The sequence below is a fragment of the Halichoeres trimaculatus genome, unplaced genomic scaffold (genome assembly GCF_033239565.1).
Source record: "Halichoeres trimaculatus isolate MK-OKI-2021-1 unplaced genomic scaffold, fHalTri1.1 fHalTri1_scaffold_23, whole genome shotgun sequence".
NCBI lineage: Eukaryota > Metazoa > Chordata > Actinopteri > Labriformes > Labridae > Halichoeres > Halichoeres trimaculatus.
In genome coordinates this window covers 12,945,873-12,966,069 of record NW_027437201.1, presented here as the reverse complement: position 1 = coordinate 12,966,069, position 20,197 = coordinate 12,945,873, and the positions used below count along the sequence as shown (strand labels likewise).

The 20,197-nt window shown below is 42.3% G+C and overlaps 1 protein-coding gene across 4 annotated transcripts in view; it reads right to left on the bottom strand.

The window, feature by feature from the left end:
- Window positions 1-28: 28 nt before the first annotated feature.
- Window positions 29-20,197, bottom strand: part of LOC141785419 (myoferlin-like) — a 24,917-nt gene continuing 4,748 nt past the window's right edge. The window contains exons 4-53 of one of the 4 annotated variants that reach the window (XM_074663743.1): window positions 17,955-18,063; window positions 17,785-17,872; window positions 17,550-17,701; window positions 15,809-15,937; window positions 15,587-15,649; window positions 15,449-15,499; window positions 15,320-15,350; window positions 14,999-15,114; window positions 14,760-14,886; window positions 14,442-14,545; window positions 14,263-14,331; window positions 14,109-14,152; window positions 13,189-13,271; window positions 12,982-13,020; window positions 12,536-12,660; window positions 12,323-12,436; window positions 12,011-12,188; window positions 11,793-11,917; window positions 11,487-11,596; window positions 11,059-11,251; window positions 10,786-10,941; window positions 10,530-10,661; window positions 10,241-10,404; window positions 9,312-9,426; window positions 7,280-7,382; window positions 6,953-7,092; window positions 6,678-6,848; window positions 6,294-6,387; window positions 6,136-6,213; window positions 5,851-6,032; window positions 5,591-5,749; window positions 5,376-5,477; window positions 5,132-5,293; window positions 4,874-5,039; window positions 4,725-4,801; window positions 4,013-4,024; window positions 3,819-3,917; window positions 3,612-3,740; window positions 3,371-3,526; window positions 3,172-3,263; window positions 2,907-3,077; window positions 2,656-2,804; window positions 2,243-2,382; window positions 2,068-2,156; window positions 1,902-1,997; window positions 1,663-1,804; window positions 1,296-1,589; window positions 1,092-1,201; window positions 814-961; window positions 29-636 (exon numbers count right to left, since the gene is read on the bottom strand). In XM_074663743.1, coding sequence (XP_074519844.1) covers window positions 592-636; window positions 814-961; window positions 1,092-1,201; window positions 1,296-1,589; window positions 1,663-1,804; window positions 1,902-1,997; window positions 2,068-2,156; window positions 2,243-2,382; window positions 2,656-2,804; window positions 2,907-3,077; window positions 3,172-3,263; window positions 3,371-3,526; window positions 3,612-3,740; window positions 3,819-3,917; window positions 4,013-4,024; window positions 4,725-4,801; window positions 4,874-5,039; window positions 5,132-5,293; window positions 5,376-5,477; window positions 5,591-5,749; window positions 5,851-6,032; window positions 6,136-6,213; window positions 6,294-6,387; window positions 6,678-6,848; window positions 6,953-7,092; window positions 7,280-7,382; window positions 9,312-9,426; window positions 10,241-10,404; window positions 10,530-10,661; window positions 10,786-10,941; window positions 11,059-11,251; window positions 11,487-11,596; window positions 11,793-11,917; window positions 12,011-12,188; window positions 12,323-12,436; window positions 12,536-12,660; window positions 12,982-13,020; window positions 13,189-13,271; window positions 14,109-14,152; window positions 14,263-14,331; window positions 14,442-14,545; window positions 14,760-14,886; window positions 14,999-15,114; window positions 15,320-15,350; window positions 15,449-15,499; window positions 15,587-15,649; window positions 15,809-15,937; window positions 17,550-17,701; window positions 17,785-17,872; window positions 17,955-18,063 — 5,923 coding nt within the window. In that variant the 3' untranslated portion in view covers window positions 29-591. The remainder of the gene's footprint in view (window positions 637-813; window positions 962-1,091; window positions 1,202-1,295; window positions 1,590-1,662; window positions 1,805-1,901; window positions 1,998-2,067; window positions 2,157-2,242; window positions 2,383-2,655; window positions 2,805-2,906; window positions 3,078-3,171; window positions 3,264-3,370; window positions 3,527-3,611; window positions 3,741-3,818; window positions 3,918-4,012; window positions 4,025-4,724; window positions 4,802-4,873; window positions 5,040-5,131; window positions 5,294-5,375; window positions 5,478-5,590; window positions 5,750-5,850; window positions 6,033-6,135; window positions 6,214-6,293; window positions 6,388-6,677; window positions 6,849-6,952; window positions 7,093-7,279; window positions 7,383-9,311; window positions 9,427-10,240; window positions 10,405-10,529; window positions 10,662-10,785; window positions 10,942-11,058; window positions 11,252-11,486; window positions 11,597-11,792; window positions 11,918-12,010; window positions 12,189-12,322; window positions 12,437-12,535; window positions 12,661-12,981; window positions 13,021-13,188; window positions 13,272-14,108; window positions 14,153-14,262; window positions 14,332-14,441; window positions 14,546-14,759; window positions 14,887-14,998; window positions 15,115-15,319; window positions 15,351-15,448; window positions 15,500-15,586; window positions 15,650-15,808; window positions 15,938-17,549; window positions 17,702-17,784; window positions 17,873-17,954; window positions 18,064-20,197) is intronic. The other 3 variants (XM_074663744.1, XM_074663745.1, XM_074663746.1) reach the window with 3 other exon arrangements.

The window sequence follows — 20,197 nt, the reverse complement described above, 5'->3', positions numbered from 1 at the left end:
TTAATTTAAAAGCTTTGTAAAAAGTAGAACAATACACAAACATAAAAACAGGGCTTTGGCAGGATAACGGAGTGACCGGTAAAATAAAAATCTGAGTGCATTTAAATGTAGTAATGTCCAACAGTCCTTTAGAATTAAACTGTTATTTATCTCTTAAACGTGGGTGGCATAATTTTAGAAAAACCTTACTCAAACGTGTCATCTAAGAAAATGTGTCTCATACATTTATCCTTAAAAATCCCAAAGTTTCATTAATGCAAACTTTCACCAACAATTAAAACTGATGTGTAAAGTCAAGGACTGTTGAACCACATTTTAAAGTACAAAGTGTGTGTGAGTGAGTGTTTACAAACAGTGGTTTAGAAACATCACAGGTGCTCACGTCACATTTAGCAGTGCAGATAAACAGTTAATGTTAATTGTGAAATGTGCTGATGAAGTGCAAATGTGCAAACACCCAGCCCGCTTTAGCTGAACTTATAAAATACCAAAGGCGTTTAAAAAATAAAATAAAATGATGAGATGATTTGGCAGGAGTGATCCTGTGGGTGTTTCTAACCGTCCTTTACAGTTCCTCTGCTCCTTTTCTGTTTAGCGTGGATTAAATGGTTGCACTATCTTCATGGAGATGTAGTTCTGGGAAAAACAAAGGAAAAGGAATAAATAAATTAGGAAGGGAAACCTTAACTGTCATTCAACACAGAAAACTAAAATATGATAAAAAATGATCTGCATCTGTGAGAATCTTTATCCCATTGGGGTTCAACAAGCTGGGTCACGAGATTTCACCTCCAACTACCAAAGTTCTCTTACCGGTAAAGAGTACAACAGGATGGCCAGGAAGAGAACCACTATGATGAGGATGATGAGCGTGATGAAGAGGCATCTAAACCTTCTCCACACGATGAACTTCATGGTCTTACACGGGTTGGTGAACCAGAAGAAAGACGTCTCTGGTCGTCTGATGGAAGAATTTATTCATCATGTTACCTGCAACCTTGACTTTTCCAGATTTTTACCACAGTTTGAGGTTTGATATGTTTTAAGAGATTTAATGTAAAGAATGTTGAAGTTGTTTTGTGGGGTCTTACTTAGGAAGATCCAGTTTCGGGTTCATGTTGGGTTCGTCTCGCCCTTTTCCTGCTGGTCTCTCATCAGCGTCAGTTTCACTCACAATCTCCAACGTCATCTCCACTTTGCCCTGATGACCAAAGACGAGTTCACACAATGAGCGAATGAGCGAACAAATCAGGGGTGTCAGTTTATCTGTGTGTGTACGTTCTCCTCAGACGTACCCCCAGGACTTTCTTCCCGTCCTGCTCGGTCGAGCAGGGCCACCAGCCTCTCACTGACTGCTGAGCGAACAGAGACTTGGCGTTCTCTGCTTTTTCTGGGACGCCTATCTGCACGTCATCCATCATCTCTAATGAACACTTCTCAGGGGTCTTAGCAGGAGGGACCAGTTTACGCAAATCCAGCTCCAGTGTGCCGAGGTAATCGTCCAATGAGAACTTGTCGTTATCCCATATCTGAACGATCAGCTTGGGCGGGATCCTGAACTCTGTTTTGTCAAGACTCCAAAAGCTCTCCTGTTGGAAGAAAAACAACATGATCAACAATTCACACTTTTTTTTATTTTTGTGAGTTATTTTATTTGCCCACCTTCTTGGACACAAGGCAGAGCTGCTCAGCAGGCAGGAACTCAAAGTCAAAGAGGAATCTCCAGTTGAAGTTTCCGTCTCCATCTAGAGACCTGTAGTGGACGTCTGTTTTCTGTTTGTTCTCCTCCATGCCGGGCATCCAGCTGGTGAAGAAGACAACAAGAGTGAGCGTCCACAGTAACCTGATCACATTAAGCTAAATGTTAATGAATAAAGTAGAGGATAATTCTTCTGCCCCACCCTTTGACGTAGATGTCACTCATGTGCTCTCCTGTGATGCTCGTCTCGTCTAAAGTGACGTCTGTGGTGTTCCAGATGACAGCACGCAGGATGAACCTGAACATCCACAGCCAGTGTTAACAGACTGACATCACAAAATGAGCAGAGACGGAGCTACTGAACTTACTTCTTAGGTTTGCGAGGTGTGACATCAAACGGGGGTCCAGGGGGGCCGATGCTTTTGGGGAAAACATCCACCCACATTTGAAGGGTTCCCTAAATTAAAATAAGACACTTTTTATAAACCAAAGATAGCTGAGTGGATTTAGACATGTAAAGGTTGAGTGTGTATGAGATGTTACCTGAGAGAGGGTGGGCTGGAAGGTGCTGTAAAGGGTCCTGGACTCCACGTGTTCTGGGACCAGTCCTTGTTTTCTGAGCACGTGCAGACAGATGCGTTCCCGGGGCGGGCCCAAGTGCTGATGAATCTCTTTGTTGGTTTCTGGAGAATAAAAGTTAAATGAGGGGATATGTTTCCGTTAATAAATGGGAGCCTTGGTGTAAACTTCAGTTTCAGTTAGATTGTAACTTTATCCTGGCTATAATGACACGTTTGGTCCCTAGATGATAATACATGACCACGTTAAGATCCCTCTTTAAAATGATGAAATAGATTAAAATGATCCCGCCTTCGACGTCCGGTCATTTTGCTTCACTTTTGGTGTCAGGTAGATTTAAAGTTGCCTTGGATGAAACGTTTTGAACATGACATTACCAAACTGAGCCAGCGTGTACTCTTTCCCGTTGAAGGTGAGAGATGTGCCGTTGTCCTCAGTCCTGGGTTTGGACAGACCCTTTAGACGGGCCAGGTTCTCCAGGATCTCAGATGGCTTCATCTGGTCCCGCCACTGGTTAATACCAGAGCTAAGTGAAAGGGAAAGAGATTCAAAAGTTGATCTTTCTTTCAGGTTACCATGGATAACTACTCTGTCCATCTCTCTGAGATCGGGCCAGGTTTCCCCTTACGTGCAGTAGCTCTGGGGCAGGCCGCAGTAGGAGTTGTATCTGGAGAGGAAGCGGTTCTCCAGGTCAATCACAGTCTCGCCGACCTTTTCGTCTCGACTCAGGAGATCGTGGTCGTAAACAGAGATTTTCAGGTCTTTGTCCTGAGGCAGGAAACACGTCATCTCAAACATCCTGAAGGGAAACACGGTTTAGAGTCAAGAATCGTCTCGATTTTAAGGATGGGATTGTGTATGACTTATCATGTCTACACATTCAAAAGGCTCACTTTCCAAACACCGGGTTGGTGGTGTTGGGTAGATAATGGTCTCTGTCGTCAATCGTGTTCCTCCCCAGGGAAATCTTTATGTATGGATCACACTGAGCAGAAGAGAGGACATAAACACCAAGCAGGAATGCAGACCTTTTTTCATATGTGCTCAAATCTGCTGGTTGTTATTGTTGGTAAAAACCAGATGTATTCTCACTCTGCCATTATTGTCTTTGGGCTGCAGATCGATTCCTCGGATCACATAAATCCTGACCAGACACTCCTGAGGTCCGCTCTCTGGCAGCTCTCTGAACTGTCGTGGAGGAGGAGCAACTCCTGGGTCGTCTGGCAAAGGGTAGACCTTAAAAGAACCCTGCAGGACAGGAAACACGGCTCAGGTTCATCCGTCTCATGATGTTTGAGAGCATCTGAAGAAGCGGCATGAGGTAACAAACTACCTTCAGCTCTCCGACCACGGTTGGGTCTTCATCTCCGTTTTCATTCTTGCCTCTCTGCAGTTTGAAGGTGTTGCAGAAATCCGTCAGCCCTTTGAAATCTGGGACGTCCTCCAGCTCACAGTCATACACCTGAGGTCACAATCACACACAAGTCAAGCTCTGGAGAAACAGTTCAATGAGTGAATAAGTCTTTGAGGAAACACTCACTTTCAGGGTGTCGTATCCCTTTTTGAGGTACGGGCCACATTTCTCCTGATCTCCAGTTGATGCGTAGAATTTACTCCACCAATCAACAGTTTCTTTTTCCTGAGCAAATTATTTCATGTTACTCATTGTTAACACAGCAATCCAGATTGGAAATAAGAAAAGAGATTTAATCATATTCTGTATGATATTCTCACCTTCTCCACAATCTTTGGAGAAAGACGACGCAACAAAAGAAAAAAAAACAAGAGAAGTGAGAAGAACCCCCAACAGCATTAACATCAAGGCAAAAACAACAACATACAAACAGGAAACACATAGAAAAGAGAATGAGAGAGAAGAAAATGATTTCGATTGGAAACAAACGAACAAGGATGTAACATACGGGAGTTTGCAAAATATACACTTGTAATACATCACTAAGCCTGTAGGGGGCTCCCATAATCACCAATTATTTCTTATTGAGTAATGATACAAAAAGTGGTAGAAATCTTAACATGTTACACCTCTGTTCGTGAAAGAAATTATGAATGTGCTCGTTAAATTAAGTAAAGTCACAATTAACCGTGCCATGCCGTGCGAACACTCTGAGGCTTTGTGAAGCTTGCTGTAGCGTGCTCGATTACGCAATGTCAGCCGTCACTCGTTGGTGCTGCGCAGTGAACTTGGAAAGCTATCACGTGTAATCATACATACAAAGTAGGAGGGAGGGGAAGCCAGTTTGTTGACAGCAGCTGACATGCTGTACATGAACTGGAAGCCAGAGGCATGTGTCAGAAGTCTGTCAAATTTGGCTCGAACTTGAGTCAAATTATGCACTTCTTAGTGACAGACTAAATGTTTGTTTACGGGAGGAGACTCAACAGTTATTGGGAGTCGCAGCTCTTGAAGTTTGAAGATGGAGCTTACCTTGGCCTCCAGCAGGGGTCTGGATTCGTCCATGTTGATGGAGACGTGTTTCAAAGGTGACGCCATCATCAGAGCCACTGTAAACATCAGAGCAAGGTGTTTGTCTTCAAATATCTACACATTTGCACTTTTTTTGCACGCTGACTTACTTTTTGATGACATGGCGCCCTCTGCAGAGATGACATAGGGGTCACATCTGAAATCCTCCAGCGTCGTGATGGTGCACTGACCCACCACAGGCTTCCTACCGAACGGGCGATGGTCGATCACCTTTATGACGATGGGAGGCGTGTACATCTCATCCTTTGGGAGGAGCTTGACAAGACAACAAATATATCGTTATTAGATCACAGCTCAGTGGAATATCTGTTTGAGCTCAGATTTCCTCCCCACCAACTTCTCATTACCACTTTGATGAAGAGCACAGAGCTGGGAAAGTTGGGGCTCTTCTTCATGTTCTTGATGACGGCCGACTCCACCCTCTGCCCACCACACTCCACCACCAGGCTGGGTGAGGACACTGCCGCCAGCTGAAACGGCTTCATGTTCCTGAGGCCCCACGCTAGGATCTGAGGGACGCGGATACACACAGGTAAGATGGATTCAGAGACATGAGGTGAAGCAGTGACAGTGGTCAAGCTGGTGTGTTACCTCTACGGCAGTGAGCTGCACCACAGGCCTGATGCCCTGAGGGACCATGTAGAGGTTCTCGGCTCTCTTTGGAGGAACCAGGGGAAGATCAGCCTCTGTGGACTACAAATCAGAGACAGGAGAATATGATGAATACCTCTACCTGAGGCATGTAAAACTCACCAGTTGTGTTTTTAAAAAGGTGAAAGCAGACCGTATGTCATTCCAAGACAAACCTTGTCTTTGAGGATGAGTTCAGCAGCCACCAGAGCCTCCCCTGCCTTCAGACCTTTCTGGATCACTGGGTGCCACAGCAGCTTGGGTGTCTGATCCGTGCCTGCCTTCAGCTTCACCATTGGCGAGCAAACACTGCGACCAAGCAGCTCGTCTTTTCCCTGTGCAGCAGACGGAGAGGTGTCGTTTACAGAGAATGTCTCTGGATTATGTTTGTGAAAAATCCTGTATCTCCCAAGAGCACCCCCTTCCCCAGGCCTACCACTTGATCGTGGTCGTAGAACTCCAGAACAACCTCAGGTGGGCGTAGAGCAACATTACGGGGGTCTCCGTAAATCTCCACATCGTTAAAGATCAGAGTTTGGTCCCAGGTTGGGTTCAACGTTGCTTGGAGCTTCTCTGTCGTCTTACTGATGTGAAGGAAAGAGATGTGAGCGTACGGATCTGTGGACGAAAGAGAAGAGCTGTTTGAGGACTAAGGTTTCCATACCATCAAAGGGCATCTATTTCAACTCATCCAGACAACAGTTGAGTCAAAGACTCTCACCAGAGAAGCTGTCTTTGTCCATGGATGCGAGGTTCCGTGCCTGATAGACGTAGACACGGAGATGGTACAGGTATGACCCTGCAGAGAAGAAATAAAAAATCATCATCTTCCTTTGTTTGTGTGTCTCTACACATTTTTGTCACTTTGCTCTGACTCACTGTCAAAAGAGCAGGACACAGTGGGTGTGTTTGCACCAAACATCTTGGAGGCATCTGCCTTTGAGCCTTTCTCCTTCTCCTCAGTATCGACGCCCTGTGGAGTTAACCAGAGCAGACATCTCAGAGCTCTGCTTGTTCATGCGTCACACACACTGACAATAAAAACACACATCATGCCACTCTGGACGTGTTAAATACACAAGTCAATATTTGAGAATATTAGATGACTCAGCGCGATCAGATCCGGTTCATGCTTTTGTACCAGCCCCTCCCTGAGTGTTTTCACGTGCGCAGAAGCTGTAAAGTCACGCTTTGATGGTTCAGGCTGTGAGGATTCATATTCATGAGACTCAGATCAATGAATGTCTTTCCTTTTTGACTCACCAACGCTCCCTCTAGCTGGAAGATGGCAGAAGCTCCAAGCCGGTCCTCTGGTGCCATCTTTCGCCGCCACCGCCTCCGACGGAACGTATCTGATGATCGCTCCTTTCTGTGAAACTTCCAGCCAATCAGAGACGAGAACTCCCAGCCCTCAGGGTCACCCAGGTCCCTTCGCTGTGGCGCAAAAGCAAAGAGTGCAAGTCTCGTCAAAATAACTGAGACAGCGCTGTGTTTTAGAAAATTAGCTTTCTCAATATACACAGCTTATCTTTGCTGACCTGAGCCCCTCCTGCAGGGACGGCCGCTCTCCTGCGGGGCCGAACCAGTCGTCTCCTGCGATGGACGTGGTACACTTTCTCAGCAGGGACCCAGGAGCGAGGCTTGTCGTCTGGAGGAATGGTGACTCCGTACTCCCAGCCTGTGGAGTTCACACAGACGTCATGTTTTTGTTTCATAATAGTTGAGATGCAAAGACGTGTCAAATTTGTAAATCTGGTTTAGAATCACGAGTTTAATAAATATCATCCAACAATGTTTGTGGTTTCTGTGCCTTCACAGCTTTTTAAACTGCTGGAATTTTCTATTTTTCTGGTTTTTGTTTCCACCTTGATCATCCACAGCTCTGTTGTCATCCACGGTCCATTCGTCCTCCCACACCCAACCAGGAGGACAGTCAAACTCTCCAGGGTTACGACTCTTCTCTCCATTCTGCACAGCACAAAAACAACCGATCAAGTTGACTGCACCAGAAAACGTCACATTTCTTTCATTTCCTGAACGTGCCTCATTTCAAAGTGTGTGAGTTGTAGGTTTGTTCTGTACAGTTTAGGTATTTTTTGGAAATCATGTTGCCATGTCACTATATTTCAACTTTGGTGGAAAACCTTTGTCTCCTAAAAGTGGAACATAAGGTTGAAATGATCTCCCTGATGATATTCAGGTGCAAAAACCCCACAAAGTTTTGCAGCTAGTATAGTGCAAGGGTCTGCAACCTTTATTATCAAAGGAGCCATTTTGCCTCATCTCACCTTGATTGAAGTCATTCCAGAGCCACAAAATCTACTTTATCCTCATAATAAAGACAATACATTGTACAAGATCCCATGAATAATTAAAATTTATTGAAAAACTATCTAAAGTAGACGTTTTTTTGGAATTTATAAAACTGTAGAAATTCAAACAGAAGACTTGAATTTGATCAAATTTGATTATGTTGCTCAGATTACATAGATTACATAGTTGTTAGTTTTCAACAGTCCTCAGTTCAAATGAAAGCCATTTATATGCTGCTCTGCTGTACTGTTCTGCATACACTGTGTGTGACTGACTAAATTGTAGCGGCTAGTTCATGCTAAGGTGATCCCTACTCTTTAGTTCAGTGATGTGCTTATAGCGTGTTCTTTAATACACATGTGATAGTTTTGGGGTTTTAACATGACTTTCTGGAGAAGTTGAGATTTGGGCTGATTTGTACTGAGGTGAGTAGGATCTACGCTTTGATTAGGCTGGTAAACTGTCAGTCAGATCAAGCAACCCTGGACCCAACATGCAGACAACACTGCAAAAACTGAAATCTTATCAAGTGTTTTTGTCTTATTTTCAGTAGAAAATTCCTTTTTAGACTCAATATGAGCCAAATTCACATGACCAATCCAGAAACATGTCTTGTTTAAAGTTATCTAAGGACAAAAATGTGGTCTGAATTGCTCGTAACCAGTAAAAAAATCTGCCAATGGAACAAGAGAAAAGTTACTTGTATTAAGACATTGTTCTAGTCCCAAGGAAATTTTCAAGCAATTTTTTCTTGTTCCATTGGCAGATTTTTTTTTACAGGTTATAAGCGATTCAAACCTTATTTTTGTACTCTGATAACTCGAAACAAGACATTTTTCTGGATTGATAAGTTGAAAGTAGCTCATATCGAGTATAATAAGACAATTTTTACTTAAAAAAAGACAAAAACACTTGATAAGATTAAGTTTTTTGCAGTGAAGATGAGAAGTCTGATCTCATTTTGGTTTTAGTGACAAGGCCAAACATGCTTTAACAGGCAAAAGAATGGAGCAGAAACCCATGTTAGACCTAATAGCAGATTATTTGAACGAAAATGAAAAAATTGGGAAAACGTCACAATATTTTTTTTTCAATTCTGTGATTATAAAGTTGCAAAATTCCCACTTTCCACTTCCTCTTCTTCTAATTCCATAGAGGACAAAATTACTATTTTCCCTATTATTATTATTGTTATTTTTTTAATGACCCTTGTGTATTTTTACATAAAAAAACATGACCTACATGGCTAATGTTTGGAGTCATACACAGGTTGTGACTCACACAGCAAGAAATTCTACAACTATGAATTTTGTTAATCAAGAAATGCCTGTTTTTTGTTTTTTTTTTTTTTTTTTTTATTTAGTTGATTTTTTTTTTACTGAAAATAGCAAATACTGCTGAAAATCACAATTTGGCATCCCTGCTTAGTTCATGCTTTGAGAATTAGATGATGTCTTTTTGGCTCATTTTCACAAAAGCTGCATAACCCTTTGTGAATCCGGCCCATAATGAGGAGAAAGAAAAAGATTGATGGGGGTTTTAGCTTGTATATGACAGAGATTGTGAAGTGTGTGTTTCTCTCACCACGTCAGTGAAGGGCTCAGAAGCAGATTTCCACTCCCCGCCTGGGAAACGAGTCTCATTTTGGAATACTTCATCCATGAACTCAGTGTGTCCTGCATCTGCCTCCGTTAACAGGCTGAAATAAGTCAAACATACACAAAAATGAATTTTAAGTAAATATAAACATAACTGGAGCCTTGTAACTGTTTGTGGGACTGAGAATCACTTTTCCAATTAAATCAAGACATTACTGTCAAACTGCATCCTGTTGATGGTATTTTGAGGCTGTGTGTGAATTTGGCGCCCACTACTGGCAGCTTGTCATGTTACACTGACAGAAATGGAAGCCAAAGTTTTGTCTGATGACGTTTTTGCAGCATGAGTGCAAGGTTTAGTTTTAACAGCAACTGTGTTTACATGCTGGGAGGAACCTGACTGACTATAACCCAGTCACGATTATATTAAAAACAAGCCGCTGCAAAGTTTTTACTTTCTTTTTAGCAATTTTTGATTAATAGACCTATGACACATGAAAGTGCTTTTTACAAATCATGTTTCCTTTATTATCAGTTTTACTCTTCATGTATCAGAGCAGATATAAAGCAGTCCATTTCAACCAGTATTGAAACCACACTAATGATGTTTTTATGGCAAACATAATAATCCTGCATGATGACTAGGAGTCATGGCAGTATGGGCAGTCTGGTACTTTTTTTAAACAGTCATGGTCTATGGTATGAGGGGAATGTAAACAGTGGAGAGCCGACAAAGCCCTCTTCCTGTGCTGAATGTGGGCTCTTTGAATTTTAAAACACGTGTATACGCCCTGAAGTAACCAACAGCCCTCTAATAGCTAAAATTAAAACCAAGTCAAGCTGATCACACATCTCACTCTGGTTTTAGATGTTTTTTCATTTTTGAAAAGAGAAATGGTTTCTGCTCTCACTCACGCTTTCTCAGGGTCGATGAACCAGTCCTCTTCCCACTCCCATCCTCTAGGCGGCATGAAGTACTCCCGTTTCAGCTTCAACTTGCCTGTGACGTCAGAGAATTTGTGGCGCCCCACCAGTCCTGTGGTTCCCCAGTTCCCAAACACCTGGGCCTGGTTCTCGTACTGTTATAGCAAGAACATATGATGTGTATGAGACTTTTACAGCTCCCATGAAATTGAGCATCTACAGTTCATGAACATGGATAAACTTTTAAAGAGAGAGCTTTTTTTGTTCTGAAGTAATGTACCATTTCAGCGAACACACTGAAGGTTCCCTCTGAGTATGAGTTGAACTTCTTCTCATGAGCAGACAAACCGAGCCACATGTTGACTCTAAGCTGAACCGGCACCTTCAGACCTTTGTTCTTGTCCATGGGGTACTACGGGGAACAAAATAAAATCACATAACTGTGCGTTTAAGTACATGACTGTATCCCAGGTATCTGACAAATCCAAAGCACCTCATGGTGTTGGTGGAGTTTCAGACCTGTCCTGTTTGTGTACCTGTAAAAAGATGGTCTGCATTTGGCCACAGTGCTGGCCACAGGCCTGCTCGCTGTATGTGGAGTACAGAATCTGGTTTGCAGGGATGCGAGAGTAGGCGACCCTCTTCTCTCCGCGTAACATCCAGATGATCACATCAGGCATGCTGTTCTGAGGCTGGACACAGAGACAGGAAAATATTAGAATAAAAGCAATGAAAAGAAATGATAAACAGTACTGTGGTCATTTTTCTTCACGAAGAGTAAATCTCAGAGTGTTCCTTCATGTACCAACCTCCTCAGCCATCACTTGGAGCTTTTCAGCCCAGGACTCTAAATCAGACAGGGTCTCCCTGATCTCTCTGGCCTCCTCTCTCATACGTCTGGCTCCCTCCCTGATGTTCTTCAAACCGCTGTCTCGCAGCTTCTTGATCTGGACATCCAGAGAGGTTAGGTTGGAGCGTCCCTCCAGCTCAGGCATGGGGTAACTGTACGAGTCCAGAGACAAAATTAGATTAAGATAACATTTAAGAGTCAATAAAGATTACTAGTATGACCCATGACTTCAACCCTTCGCTGTATGTCAGATTTCCCATCTATCTTTGCCTACCTTTATGATCATTTATGATGCCTTTACAGTTTTTCATGCGTAAATTAACAAATAACCCCTACTTCTTTAAATTGGCCTGTATTTTTAGCATCACATCTCCTTTTTTTTTTTACCTTTCTAAGTCTTCAATCAGCTGAGTGAGCAGCTTCAGCCACACCTCCACCAGCTCGCTGTCGGGCACTTTTGCCAAGATGCCAACTTTAAATGCCTCCAGGTTGGATTGCTGCAACAACAACAAAATAATAATAAGGGTGAGGATGAGGCCCTCATTTCAAACGCTGGCCATTTAAACGCACGTTTCAAACATTCAACATGCAGACTTTGATGCCTGCTAATAGAGCAACAATTATAAACTCAGGTCCACACTGGAGCAATTATTTTCAGTTTTTGAGAACCAAAAGGGGCTGATGCAGTTTTACCAGGCGGTGGGTGATGTAGAGGATGATGTTGGCGGAGTCCAGGCGGTGGCTGATGTCTTCCCAGAATGAGGTAACGACAACTACAGGCTTTATGTCCGCCCATGGCAGGTAATAATAGTGGTTACCTACAAAATGTTCACAGAGGAATGGTTAGAAAACACAGCCTTAGATACTGTATGTATCCACAGATCACATGAAACATCAGCTCCCTCACTTACCATCAAACACTGCACAGCTGTACTGAGTGGTGGAGGCCAGCGGTTTGCAGGTGGCGTCCAATTTGTTGCCGTAGTTGCCGATGCTGACCTCAAACTGGATTGGCTCCCCTGGCTCCTGTATCATAGAGGCGCTGTGGAAGACGGCACACAGGCAGTACTTCCTTCTCCTTTGGTACTTCTAATGTAAAGAAAAGATAGGTAGAGGGGAAGAAGATGCTTCAGCAACTGGATACTACTTTTATTGCATATACAGATTTTTTTTATAGATTAGGAGACAATTACAAGAAGTTTCTGTTGTCAACAGCCACAAACCTGAACAACAAGGATGTCATCGTTGTTGATACTGTCGACTGCTTTGTCTTCTTTGCCCTCCAGTTTAGTGGAAAGCTCAACCAGGATCCTGCCCCTGTACGCCACTCCCTCCCCCTGTGAAAATAATACACAATAAAAAATGAAACATATTATTTTAAAATTTAAAAATGATTCAAATTAAAAAGGAATTTTAATCCTGAGAGTCTTCGTTACCTTGCCGTAGTTGAGGTCTTCATAGGGGTCAGGCAGGCCGGTGAACTCTCGAGGACTACCGTAAAGATTGACATAGCAGGGCCCGAAAACAGGCAGGAACCCCACTTCAGCCTGCCCTGTGTTTGCTGTGGAGAGATCGGACATGAATTACACATCTTTATAGCCAGATTAAAGACAAACTGAGCAAAGCTTTGATGTTAGTTTCTGTGATGCTGCATTGGAGGCGGTGACACGTTTGGGTGGAAGCAGTGAATGCTGGGTTAGCATAATAAGGCGCTACAATGACAGAACAAGTTAACAGTTACATGTAGATAAATGCAAATGTAAGAAGAGCACAATGAAGCTTTGTAGCACAAACATATGGAGAACTAGCAAAACTAGTGAGCACAACATGCTTGATGCTAACATGTCATGCAAAAACAAAGACACACAGAGTGCGGATGAACCTTCGTATGATGGTATTTCCTCATTTCCTGCATGTTCCTCTATTCCAGAAAAGAAAGGACATTTCAAATACTTAATAAGAAGTTAATTCAAAAGGAAAGAAGTCAAGTAAAAATTAAAGAAATGCATGGATCTTTTTTAAATGCACTCTGACTCGTCTGTTTTGAAACTTGGCTGCTTTTCTGTTTTGTGCTTGAAATCATTAATACCTTCAATCTCTCCACCAGAAGACGCTATCTTGGCCAGGTTCAGGTATGTTGTGCCAACAGCATCATTTCCTGTCACACGATCCCTGAAAAACACACACACACCTCAAGTGTCACACTGCTTCTCACCGCACTGACTTATGTGATTACAGGCGCTGTGATGAGTTGGCATGTTGTTTGGAGTCTGGTGACCTCTTTGGACAAAGTCTGAAGTGTTTTTCCGGGATGAAGACAATAAAGACTACATTTCCCATGAGTACCCACTGTGGTGAATACAGATCTTGTTTATAATGGGCTTTTCTTTGCCCAGAACAATGTCTGACAGGATGCAGGGTGATGAGGTTATGAATTTATAGCAACAAAATAATTTTTAACGTTTATGTGATGATGACAAAACTTTGATATGTTGGTTTATTACTGTTATTACTATTGGTTAAAAATGTTCGCATGACCTTTTGTAACAAACATTTCAAAATGAGCTCATGATTTAGTCAAAAAGTTGTCTTTTAAAGCCAGATAGCAGAGATAAGAACCTCTCTCAACAATGCAGCCTTGAGCTCTCCAGCGTGTTTTCAACACCTTCAGAGGCACACTCAGTTTTCCTAACCTTTCCACTCACACAGATTTCCCTCCAGCTTTCCTGAAACCAGCGTTATCCAGCTGATCTTTCACTTGGTAACACACAATAACAAATATCAGCTGCAGTACGCTGCCAACAGGATCCCAGAGCATGTAACTGAGGGGAAGGGAGAGGCCTGCAGTGCATGAATCATCGGCTGCAGCATTATTCTCAAGTGGTTGGTGATTTGGCACCAAAATACGCAGAGATTAATGCTCTGCTGACTATACAGCAAGTAGTTGAAGCACATTTGAACAACTCTCAATAAGGTCTCTTTGGTTTAAGCTGTTGGTGTTTGACTTACCAATCAAAGACTGTCAGCTTGACACGCTCACACATGGAGGGGAACTACAAGAATGCAACACAAGTTTAAAGAAAAAGCCTTAGAGAAAAATACAGTTTGTTGCTTCTTTTATATTTCTGCTGTTTGTCAAGTCAAAACAGAAATCCTGATGTACCTTGACCTGAAGGTTCAGCACTTGGTTCCACTCAGGGTTCGCGTTTTTCTCAATGATCTGAGTACACAGCTGGAGAAACATCAAACTTAACGTTAGGACTTCTCTTCCAGAAAGATTTTGTAATTCCAGCATGCAAACATTTCAAAACTGGGAATTAAGTAAGAAAAATAGTTTGAGACCTTTTTGCCAGCAAAGCGAGCCTCTAAAAAGGGATCAACCAGGTTCTTCTTGTTTTCATCTCCTCCAAAGATTTCTTTCATGGTCTGAATGAAGGCGTCATCCACTGCAAGGAGAAATAAACTCATTTAAAGTATTCAGATAGATAGCCAGCTGTTGGCAGGCAGTGATGAACTTCAGGGTGAGCCCAAACTCTTCCCCTTCTCAACCCTATAAGGAATCTACTTTTCATAAACAGTCATTCAGCATACACTATCTCTTCAGACTTCACATGATGATGATTGAAGATGCATGTTTAACAATAAGAGTGTTCCTCTTACTCTGGGGGACGTCCTCAGCTCTGAACACCTTCAGTGACAGCGTGGCCCAACGCAGCGTCACACCAGCCGGCAGCAGTAGATTGCTCTCGATGTCATCTTGATCGTCATCTGCCTCCCTCTTTTCCACCTAATGGACAGATGATGAGAAGAGAAGTGTCTTTGAAAAGCAGCAAGAAGCTTAAACATCATATTTATATGAAAGAGCAGAAGCAACCAGGGCTGTAGACTGCCAGTCATACCGGAGGCTCATCACCAGTCCCCACGACAAAGAGGCTGACTTTGAGGTAGCCTCTAGCCCCAGAGTTGGAGTCATCTGGATCGTTCAGTAGGAGCCACTTCCTTATGACACAGTGAGCTACAGTGGGAAGTACACACATGAACAGTCATTAACAGGAAGTGAAATGACATTCACCTTCACAGCGACTTTGAGTAACGAGGGTTTTAGTCCCAACAAATGACAGAATGTAAAAATAATAGTCTGTCCCCCCACATTCCAAACAACAGCATCCTGTGAGCAGAATGTAAATGACAAACAAATCTGTGGTTTGTGACCAGCTTACCTGGTTCATCATACACGTACCCAACATCCAACTGTGTGAGAGAAAAAAAGAGCAGTCAGACTCAGAGGCATTCATCAGACTCTTTAAATAGCCTTTACACAAACACGTCAGTGTGATAACTCCTGATACCTTGAATTCTCCCATGAGACTGTCAGCCCTCAGTGAGTAGGAGTTATAAATCTGAAGATAAGAGAGCAGCAGATCAATGATGGTACACAGGTTTTAAAACTTGAGTTGTGGCCTTATAACAGATGTCTGTGCACTGACCCTGAAGCTGATGTACTTGTCAAAGAGGTCTGACGGCAGCATATGGACGTTATAGAAGAACATCTATAAAAACAAATCAAGGAAAAAGATCTTATGAGAACACAAGGAACTTATTGAAACTGTAGCCCCTGAGGACAAACTTGTTCTTTTTGGAGGATTTAATAATCGAAACCATGTCAAATTGATTCAAGACTCAAAATTTGAAGAGTCAAGTGAAAGTACCTCATCAAAGTAAGGGTTGTTTCCTCTCTTGATTCTCGTCCTGTGGGTGTCATCACACACACTGACCTTTACCACTGGTTTAATGTTGTTACCAGGCAACTGACGAGCCTCAATAATCCGGATGCGGATCTGAAAGAAACACACAGTATTAGTGAAGTTTAGGGAAGCAAAAGAAAACAAACAGTTCAGGTCCATTCAGTTCAATGTTTGGATGTTCCAAATAAACAGAAAATTTTGCAGGAATGCTTGAATATGGAATTTAATTGTGTAAACGATTTTTTGTGCTACAGGTCTGCATAACCCTGTTCATACTATGAAACCTACGCATGCAGCTTGGTATGCACAACCTCCCAAAAAACTGTGCATAAAAATGATGTGAGCAGCAAGCCCTGTGATTGGTGTACTCTTTATCAGCCAAACATCATCCCCCTCTTACATCTTCTCTGTCTTTTTCCTTTTAATGATTCTGAAAGATTAATAGCAGCTGCTGTATTGTAACAGCTTCAATTTAACATAAAATGCTTGGAGCTGCCTGGAAAGAGAAAGCAGAAAACGTTCAGAAACAGGGGATCTGACCTTGAAAGAGGTCACACTGCCACCATCAATACTGGTGAAGCTTTGCAGAGTGACGCATTGACCTACAGGTATGTATAGGGAAGTGGTTTGTCTTTGGGGTACTGGTTTCTTTTGAAGGTCATGTAGAGCTGGGGTCTCTGACTCAAATTACCTGAGCATGCCATCTTATCACAAGGGGGCCACTTTAGATGTCCAACAAAAAAAAAAAACTACTTTCAACTGTTCCAACACCTGTACTTCTCAACATTAATTATTTTACAGTTATATTTGGATTGCTGTCAGACACCTGAGAGCACTTCTTCTCAGACAACGGGGCCACATTTGCTTTGAGGGAGGACATTTTTGTTGCATTGACAGCTCTTTCTGTAGCTGTCAGCGTGCCTAATGTTTGTTTTTTTCCATTAAGGTTCATGTGAGGATTATGTTGCACTCAGGTTCAAATCCAAAATTGGATGTTTCCCAATAGTGGACTGAGACATGAACATGACGAGCCAGATTTCACTACAAAGTGACATCAAGTGTTGTGCCGTATACATTTTGCAGGCTGTGAGTTTGAGACCCCTGATGTACTGGAATAACTGTTAGATTTCCGTGTGTTCCTCAACATCTTTAAACTCATCACTGAGGCTTTAACCAAGTCTATCCTAGACTTTAATTAGGAAAAAAGATGACATGAAAAATAAGCTGGAAACAGCACTTTAAGGCTTTAAAGTAAGAACTTTAAGCACCTTGGTGTAACTTGCGCAGAAATCAAAACTATTTTTTTCTTTGACCCAGACATATTTAATCTTATCAAAGGATTACAAAACATGAAAATAGCCACTCAGAGGTAACCTGTGATAGCTTTTAACTGTTATGCAATGAATGCAAACAATTAGACTTTGTTTATTTTCAAGCAGAAACATCCAAAAACTGAAATATATAAAGTTATTGTACTAGGGAATCATAAAAACATCAGTTTAAACGAATACACTTCATTGTATATTTGCAAATATAACAAATGTCTTATTTCAGACTGTTTGTGTTTGTTAATGGATTGATAAAGACCTAATGAGTGTAGTGGAATTCCCACTTTAAGAAAAACAATCTCTAAGGAAAGTACAGTTTCAGGGATGATCCTGTTTTATGATTATGTATCCTGTCCATAGAAACACCGTCAACTGACCTGGAAGTCCTGGGGCTTGTTGACGAGTCGATGGCGGTTCTGTCCCCTGGCCAGCCGCCTACGGAGGTTAACAGACTGACCTGGGGACAGCGGAGCTGCAGAGCCACCCTGGACCCCATCAGGCTGAGTGCCATCACCCTCATCACCACCACCTAATCAGCAGACAAGCAGATACATAAAAAGCCTCTGATTGAAATTAATCCAACAAGTAAACGTCAGAGATGCACAAACATACCAGCATCCACTGTGGTGTCGCCCGAGTCCTGAGGGTTCGGGGCACCATTGGCCGGAGGATCATAGCTGACCACAAGGTCGATTGTAGCCTGGAAAGAAAAGGAAATACTGCTCGTTCTTTCTTTTCAAAGGGAGGATAAATATCTGACTTCACATAAAAAGAAACCATACCCCCATATTCTGTCCATTTTCATTGGCCAGGGGAACATTTTTGGATGGCAGAGATCTCATTTGACCTGAGGCGAGGTCTCTCAAAGAGATTTTGGTTGAGCCAAGAAATCTGTGGAAAGAGCACAGAAAAGAAAATTAGACACCAGAAGTTAGTTGGTTGACCAGAAGTTGGCTGAATGTTAGCTTTAGTTGTAGATTACAGGTTATCAAATATGTGGGGATAAGTGAAATATGACCTCGGTTAGGGTTAGGGTTAGGGTTATACCTGTCCACTGTTCATTTATCAACTTTTGATGAAATGACCGCGTGTTCATAAGATCTATGACATTACAGCATCTGAGCCTCCCAACCACAGTGAGGAAAATGGACTCCAGGTCAATATGTTAAGCTCTGCAAAACTAAAGCTACCTACAGACCACACAGGAAGTCAAAGCTGTGTGAGCTCTATGAAGTGACGTCCACAAAAGAAGAATATTGAAGGTCACCACCAAGAGCTAACAAACCCAGCCTGCTCATACAAATAAAACGCAGCCCGTGAGGCAGCGCACAGTCAACAGTGCACAGAAGCTACCGGACAGTGATTCACAGACAGCGTGTTTCATTGATCTTTGGCTTAGATAACTCAAACAAACTGAATATTTCTATTTTAACTTAAAAAAATATATTGTGTTGCCTTGCCTTCCCCTGTAGACAGTACCATCAAAACACAAATATTCATAAAAATATTATAGATATTTCCCAATAAGCACAAGCGAATCATAAACTGGCAGCCATTTCATCCAGTAAAACTAATACAGCATGAGACAACAGCCATGTGATACATGCTGTGACAGGTGTTTCCATCATTTTGGGCAACACGTTTACAAAGAAGTTGGCATCTCAGTGCCTGTTCAGGTGAATTAAATAGATTTTATTGTTTTGTATCCAAAGTTGCAGGTTTAGAAAACCACAATACATTTGTCCTTAGTGGACTTATTACATTTTTTGGCGGCGTTCCTGAGAGGAGGGATTTTCCCAAGACAGAAAAAATTACTCACAATGGACATGACATTGAAATGATATCACTACAGACTCAGCTGAAACTGACTGTTTGAAACTTACTCTGTCGGGATATTCCAAGTGAGATTTTTTTCCACCTCTCTAATAACATTTTGCTAGTGTGGAGGGAAAAATTAATGTGGGGAAAAAATGTGAGGAACATCCATAATTTGGGAGACTCCTTGAATCTCCTACATAAACTCTCAGAGAGGTTAAACAGAGAGTGAAATGACAGAGAATGCTTTTGGCTGAATGAGCGGAGGCTGACACAGAGACTCCAGGGAGTCAGTGACTCTATAAACCTGGTATGCAGGATCAGAAATGACACAGAGATTAGCTTGTGAACAACATTAATACTTAGTTAAACCTTGGCTTAGAGTAAGATCTGGCTGAGGGTGGAGGGGAGTTGCGGCACTGCCAAACTTCCTCTCCCCAAAACTGAACAGAACTGTGCCTTTGTTGCAGGGTGCAGACACGAAGCTGCTCTTTCTTAGCTATCTAAAATATTGCAAATCCTGTTGCAGCTTCACTGAATTTTCATAACGTTGAAATAAAAAAGAGATTAAGTCACACATTAAACCGTGAAAACAAGGAACACTATGCCAGACATCTTCCAAATTTTAGAGTTAATACAGCTCAGCACTGTATGTGTTTTGAGCAGGATGTAGAGGTCGAGCTTTGACTGTCAAATTTTCTCATTGTTTTCCCTGCAAACACACACTGCAGTGACCAAAACAGGATGAGTCACTGGGAAATGTCCCACCACAGCTGGCTGAGTCTTAACTTAGAGCTGTTGGTAACTGGTGGGGTGACAGACAGTAGAGAATTGGTGGGGCCTTGTGGATCCATCTTAGATCGATGGATGGATCCGTGTGATCACACAGCTCATCCCAGATCTTTTACCGAGGTGTTAACATTTGCCTCTGATTCAAAGTTTCTGAAAGCAGATAGTGCACTTTAATAAAAACCCCTCCTGTCTGATTCTGTAGAAGACAGGAAATGAATTCAGACTCTGAGGTTTGTATCAAATACTTGTTGGGTCTCTTTCGCAGAACAGTTTTAACCTGAGTCTGACCCTATTTTAACCACTCCAGACACATCTGACACAGACGCAGTTAAAATGTTTGAAAGGGCAGAAAGTGTTGCTGTAATTCAACCACACATTGGGACTCATTCACTAATAAACACATAGAAATGTTCTTACC